The following is a 7,150-nucleotide window of genomic DNA, read 5'->3' as shown; positions in this document are numbered from 1 at the left end:
ATCCATTCATATCCAATTCTTAAAGTTACACAAAACATGGACTTGAAACGTACATCTTGATCCAGTTTTACCAAGAAAGTATTATTACATTCAGTGCTTGGTTAACTGAGTATCACTCTGCATGAAAAAATAGGCCTTCTTCACACATAACCTGTCACAGTACCTACGGCATTATGAATAGCTTCACTGTAGCACTATTTCATCTTATCTCAAAAAGAAAGCAAAAATAAAATGTCTAGTAGTAGAAACGCATCCTGTGTGGGAAGAAAAGATACCTGGAAATACCTATATAAAAGCATACATTTTAAAAGTAAATAATACAACTGAGAAAAACCAAAGCAAATGACTTCTTTTAGCAAAGCTGCTAATTCCTCCTTCTTTCCTGCCAAGTCACCACCGGCCCAGATTGGTCCTAGTGGACCAACCTATGAAGGCACCCCCAATCCAGGTACCATCACACATACAGAAGTGCCCTTTTAATTTAATATTTTTACAATTGGAAAATGCCTTAAAACCAGATGATTTGAAGAAAACTGTGTGATACTTTCAAAAGCAAAATCCAAGACAAAAACTTGGGAAAGACTGGTTACAGCTTCCAGGAAGCAAGGAAGGCAATTACGACACAGCAAACCTAGTGCATGAAGGAATGCTGTATTACTGGAATGGGCCTTTGCAGATCTAAATTACCAGTCTTTAAAATGGCTCTAGTGATTGCCTTTTAAAATAGTTACTCCTTCGACTGTATCATCATAGAACAAACACTGAGGCAAACAGCCTTCACCCTCTTAAGCAATCTACAAGGGCTTGTCCCAAAATACATCTATCACTGTAGCCCTCAAAAAAGCCAAAGTCTCAGAAAAGTTACTGGAAGCTGCTAGTTATGACTCTGGTTTTGCACACCAGGTAGAACAGGTTACCTTGTCTTTCCCAGTACTTCAGACCCTTTAGAAAGCTTATCCTAGCCGCCCGCTGGTCAGTGTGGGTCCCTGTTCCCATCCAGCCATGCTTAGATGGTCATAGCTGGACTCCTCTGAGCAAATACCCACACAGAGCAAACAGTGTTTTCAGCAGCTTGCCAAATTCCTCATTGAAATGGATAACTCAAGTATATGATTTAACTTCTGGGGCCCTACAGGAGGTATTTGCTTTAGAAGAGCAGGCTATCCAGTCACTGAAAACTGAAAGAGCATTATATTAAGGTGGAATCAAATGTTCTTGTCATTCCTGGACACAGACTATTTCTACAAATGTAAGAGGACCTCAGTGACCTCTACATTTGAAAACGTAAGAAGGCTATGCACAGACAGGCTCTTCCTGAACGCTGCCAATTATTTTGTAAAATGCTTTCTGAATGCGTGTTAGCAAATTTTTTTGAGCATGCGCTTTCACAGCAGATAAAACCAAGCGTGACCTTAAAAGAGCATCAGCTATTTCTAATTTTGTCAGATTTATCAGAAGGCCTCCGTTAACACTTACAAAACTTTTTATTGTTTCATAAAGCATACCAAACACTAGTTTTGATCTAACTAATATATTATCCAAGGTAGAACAGCTGACACACAGGTCAAGAACTAAAGACAAAAGCAGAAATTATTTACTTTGCAATCCAATAAAGAGATATATTAATTGACTAATAATGCCAGCTTTAGGTTGTGCCTTAAACAATTAAAACATGCCCCAAAGTATTTTAATAAAATCATGACCTGGCCTCCTAGCACACTTAAGGATTGTTTTTAACATACATTTTAGAAAGTAATAGCACAAGGTACAAGGAGCGAAATGTTTTTCTTCCTCTTTATCTTCTACCCCCATGGTAGAAATTCAGAAAAGGCTTAGCTTCTTGATGGAACATAAAGCTGGATGTACAGCACCAGTCCTAACTGATGTCTCCAAAACAATCTGAGATCAGCTACCTGGACGTAAATATCAACTCCTGTAAAAGCTTCATTTACATCAATATATTGCTTTTAGAACCACAGATGAAAAAAAGTTATTCAAGTTCAAAGTAGGATATGACACATTGCCCAGGAACCTGTCAGTCATGTCACCTTAACTGGAAAAAGTTAGATGTACACTAGAATTGAGAATCTAATCAAGACTTTGATAATGCTACTGATTTCACTCTCATTCACAGATACTTTACAAATATAAAGCTTCAAGGATACAAATTAGTGAAAGGGAAAGAAGTTTTACATTTTTTCTCTGCATGCAGAGATTCCTCACCCTGAAAGCAGAAAACTCCACCCATTAGTACTACTCAGGCTTTGTGTTTTGGGTCCTCTGTGGAAGAAAGTGCCTCTCCGCCGCATATTTCCATTAGGATTAATGGAAATAAATTGTCCCAGGCAAATAGATAACATGGTTCTTCCTGCTTCCCCATAAGACCACAAGGCTCTAAATAGCTGCTACAGAATTGACTAAAGTTATCCACTTCACTTACACTGTGTCCCAGCAGAACTAGAGGCCCTAGTACCAGAACTGCCAGCAGACACAGAAGGAGAGGGCTGCCATCAATTCAAACACCACCTCCATTTGAAACTTTATCACTATAACCATGATACAGGTATAGAAATTGTTTTGTTGAATGCACGCTGTTCACCCAAATCCCGGTCTGCCCAGAAGATAACTGGACAATATCATGATGATTCTTTTAGGCATTAGTATCATGCAACATATGAATGACATCACCTGTTAGCACAGCTAACACTGTAAAAGGAATCAAGAAACTAGACCAGCGGACTTCAGCTCTGGATGTTCCTTCTCTTCTTGGCACATAGCCATCATTTCCTTTCTCCATGCCTCCTTTACACATCACTAAGAGGTTCTCCGCTTCATCTCTTCTTACTCCCAGATTGTTCCTCTTTGAAACATGCGTGACACAAAATTTGAAAAAAGACTCAGTGTCTGTGATATGCAGCAGAGCACAGGCACTTCAAGTCCGCCTGTCCACAACTAAATCCTACAGGAAAAGATTGCCAAGACTTTGTACCTGTATATTGGCCTTGCATCTGCAGAGGAACCTTTTTGTGTTGATACTAGCTGCTGTCCTGCACCTACCCGATGTGGTAACTTAAAGCCACCAGATCTTTGCTTGCATCAATCCTGTAATGTCTAGTCTGAACAGTTTTACTCAAAGAGCACACCAGCAGGCAAGATGAAGGAGAGAGGCACAGAGAGCTCACATCTTCTCTTCGTGTCCCACAGAGGCATGGAGACTCCACATAGCCCCTCTCTGCCTAGTTCCCTACAAAGTTCTACCCTAGGATTCGCACAGTTTTCTGGCCTGTATCTCAACCGAGCAGTGGGGAAGCCAGGGTGCAGAAGGGGTGGCAGAAGGCAGGTGCTAAGTGTGCTCCTGGGTCTCACCCTGATTTGGGTTTGGGACACATCCAGGGTGTCACTCCAGCCTCAAAATTGTGCTCAGCACTTCCATTTGGTCAAAGCCCTGCAAAGTCAAGCAACCCGCCCTCTATGGATGGGTGAAATTTATTCATACTCTCCTTCTCATCACGTTCACTACTTTGTGAAGAATCTTCTGAAATCAAGGAGGGGTTATTCCATAAATGTCTAATATTTATCTTCTCTTGTTAGCCATTCTCCCAGCATCAGCAACAGCAGCATAGTAATTAAATATTCCAATTACATGCAAACCTGATCAAAAGCAACACAAAACTTTTTAAAGCAAAACAAGAATGAAGCAATGAAAAATTACAGTACCTCAGTTTTTAAGGAGAGTCCACTGTTAAAGAATATAGCTGAAACAGCAATGTAAGTTATGGTAATTTCTGGTTTCAAAGGTCCTAAAAAATATAGACATAGAGAACAAAGTGAATTACAGTCAAAGAGATACTGATATGCATATATTACATCCAAGTAAATGAGAATACTTAGAAAAATACCTGGAGAAAATCTAATCGTTAAAGTCTCTAATAAAAAGAATGGGGTTTCTATTAAGTTACAGAAAGCATGCTATTCACTTTTAAATAAAAACAAACCAGTGAGTGGAGAGTGAGGTATGATGTCATACAAATTTGGCTTCTGTGATTACAGGCCACTGGGAACTAACGGGTAAATTCTGGAAATGTGAAAACGGGGATTTTTTCAGGGCTTTCCTCTGTCATCAGAGTATCCCTATAACATCGGCAAACTCAAACCATACACTCAAATAAAAATATTAGCTGCTCCCTCCACAGGGCCATTGATATCATTCACGTATCTACCTCTCACTTCTTCCCCTACAACACACACACCTGTCTGGCTGCCTGCACAGAGGAAACCAGATTGTACCTTGCAATGATTTCCTTGGGGCAATACAATTCTGCATTATTCCCCCACAACAGGGCTGTGGCAAAATGGTTCATTCCAGCCCTACAAAAACACATTTCAGACACACTGCTGCAGTGAGATCAGCAAGGGCAGATGCCTGCACCTCCAAGGGTTCCACTACATTAAAGGCTTACATTTGTATATATTTATATACTTTTTTTCAGGGAGATTAAAATAAAATACTTTTTACACTCCTATAAAAATGATGAATTCTCTTAATACACTTTGCCTTCAGAGGCCACCAAGCACAAAATGTATATACTCATTTTTTCACCAGCATTCAACCAGTTACTATATTAGAAAGAAAGTATTAGCAGTCTACTTAGGACCAAAGTAATATCCTAACTCTGCAAGTGACAGTAAGTTGTCATGAGCAAAACTGCAGCAGCAAACAAGCAAGCCTTTACTCGACACTCCAGAAGAGAAGATCCTTTCTGCTCTCTTCGATGAATGATACATTGATGGTCACACTGGAGCAAGGTCAATGATCCTTAAATTAGAGGGATTTGATCATACACTGAGTCTACTCAAATTTGCATCTCAAGTCATTTAAACCCAAATCCTACTCTCAGAGAAGACTCTGTTGATGAGACACTAAAACTGTGTGTGTTAAATACAAAAAATAAACCAAACAACCTATACGAAGTGTAAGGTAAAAATAAGCCAGGAAATGCAAGAGTTAAAGTTGCAACAAAGCACATGGCTAGTTGCAAAATTATGGCATGTTAACTGAATAGCCAGGGGAAAAAAAAAAACAAACAAACCAGAAAAAATATATATATTTAGTTATACAGAAAACTATATTTTATAGAGAGAATTATATAATTTTTCTAATCTTTTAGAAGATTAGAGCATATATGTGCATGCACATACATGCTGGGCAGACAAGCAGTGGGTTAGTTTGGCTAAGATAGGGGTTCTTCCAGGACTCAGTTTTTCTATTTTAGGGTTTTCCACTGGGCTACCTGAACTCCTTTACGCAGGAGAAACCTCTACCACTAGAGCAACCACACATTCACGGAGCACAGGGAACTCTGGTCAGAACAGATCCCCTTCATCTCTTGTGCAAAAGACTGGTCAGGAAAGCTCTTTTCACAAAGGAACTAAATAGGCTCATTCATCAAATAGGAAAACACACAAAAAGGGCTTGGCTTATGCCCTGAAGGTGGCAACAGCACAAATCTTTGTTACTTGTGACACAACGTTCCACTGGTATGGATGCTGGACCATCCATACCATTCAGTAAGGCCCTGCAAATTACAGTGCATGGTTTTGTCAGCTGGAAGATGACAAACTAAGGTTTTTGCATATGCTGATATTTCCCACCCCCCACCTCTTTTTTTTTCTGGTTTTAAAACAAGCACTGAGATCACGTAGCTTCAGAAGAGGGATACCACTTTGGGGAACACGTGCTCACAAGTTTCAATCAGTGCCTACAAGATTTTTCAAGCAAGTTGTCCCAGGAACAATACCATGTCAACACTCGACATGTCTTTGCAGTAGGATAATTAAATGAAGTGCTCCATCATAGTGCTTCCTTGCAGGAAGTAAACTAAGGAAAAATTATCTTGTATTCTATTTAAAAGGATCTTCCACATTGCTGCTAACAATTAGCATGACTATCAAACCAGAAAGGGACAAACCACCTAAGACTATCAATTTAAAGTTGTCTTTAAGGTCTACTGAAGACACAGCACGGATCCTGCAAGAAGCTCCACATGGGTCCTATTCACCTATGCAAAACAGCACACAGATGTTAGAAGGGATCCTTGCACAGCAGGAATTTGCCTACCCTGAACTCCATGAAGTACCAGAGCCTTAGTTGCCACAGCAAGTGTTCAGAGCCACATTTTTTTAAATCACTTTCTTTTTTCCCAGAACCAAGGACGGGGGGGGAGGTTGGCTCCTCAGTGAGAAGCTGTCTATCCTCAAACTTCAGCTCTGTTAAGAAAAAAAAAAAAAAATCTATGCGTATAAAAGCACAGCTAGATTCTTCCTCCCCTCCCGTAATATGGAATTGCTAAAGGAATTCTGTTTAAGTGTTCTACACTCCTTTTCTTAAATCTTCAGAGATCAATCAGGAAAAAAAAAAAATAAAATTTAATTTGTTCTTGAAAATTGTGAACATCTGGAACTGAAGTTACAATGGAAACTAACCAAAAGATGCTGCCAGCATTTATACTTAAAGATACACTGTTTATTTTAAAATAAGACGGGGTATTTCATCAGCTCTCGCTACAAGAAACATGCAAGACCTCACTGCTTAGAAAAGGACAGATCTTTCTTCTGATTCGTTTACTGTGAGCATTTGACACCATTTTGCACAGAATCATTTTCACTGTTTTCCCTCATCTTTCACGAGGAAGTAAGAGAGAACAGAAGAAAAAAAAAAAATCTTTAAAATACAAGTGTGTTATTATGAAGTAAAAAAGTCATCTGGCTGAAATACACCTGAGATTTTAACACAACATACATTAAGCTACACCTCTTGAGAAGCTCACAGATGGCAGACATTCATACACGGAACTGCAGTGACTTTATGCCCATCTTAGAGTTCTTGAAGTTATTACTTAGTTTAACAGACATACATCCAAAGTAAGTTGCTATCCAGTTTTCACTACTACTAACCCAAAGAGAGTAGGATATTATTCAAGCAACTGGTACAGTGCCTAGCAAAGATACACACAGGAATACACCTGGAAATATTTCTTGGGTACCTGACAAACAGTGACTGATTAACAAGCAGAGAAGGCGAGCTGCTGGAGGCGCAGGGACCACAGGAGGGCCCAGCGGATTCGGCTGTGCCCTACACCCCGCAGCTTGC

General features: G+C 39.7%; 1 protein-coding gene across 1 annotated transcript in view; it reads right to left on the bottom strand.

Annotated features, from left to right (window-relative positions):
* Positions 1-6,161, bottom strand: part of SLC10A7 (solute carrier family 10 member 7) — a gene marked incomplete at its 5' end in the record, with an annotated part of 150,493 nt that extends 144,332 nt beyond the window's left edge. The window contains 2 exons of the mRNA XM_019472334.1: positions 3,718-3,800; positions 6,119-6,161. Coding sequence (XP_019327879.1) covers positions 3,718-3,800; positions 6,119-6,161 — 126 coding nt within the window. The remainder of the gene's footprint in view (positions 1-3,717; positions 3,801-6,118) is intronic.
* Positions 6,162-7,150: the final 989 nt, after the last annotated feature.

The sequence above is a fragment of the Aptenodytes forsteri genome, unplaced genomic scaffold (assembly GCF_000699145.1).
Source record: "Aptenodytes forsteri isolate BGI_AS27 unplaced genomic scaffold, ASM69914v1 Scaffold227, whole genome shotgun sequence".
Classification (NCBI taxonomy): Eukaryota; Metazoa; Chordata; class Aves; order Sphenisciformes; family Spheniscidae; genus Aptenodytes; species Aptenodytes forsteri.
This window is presented reverse-complemented; position numbering and strand designations above follow the sequence as displayed.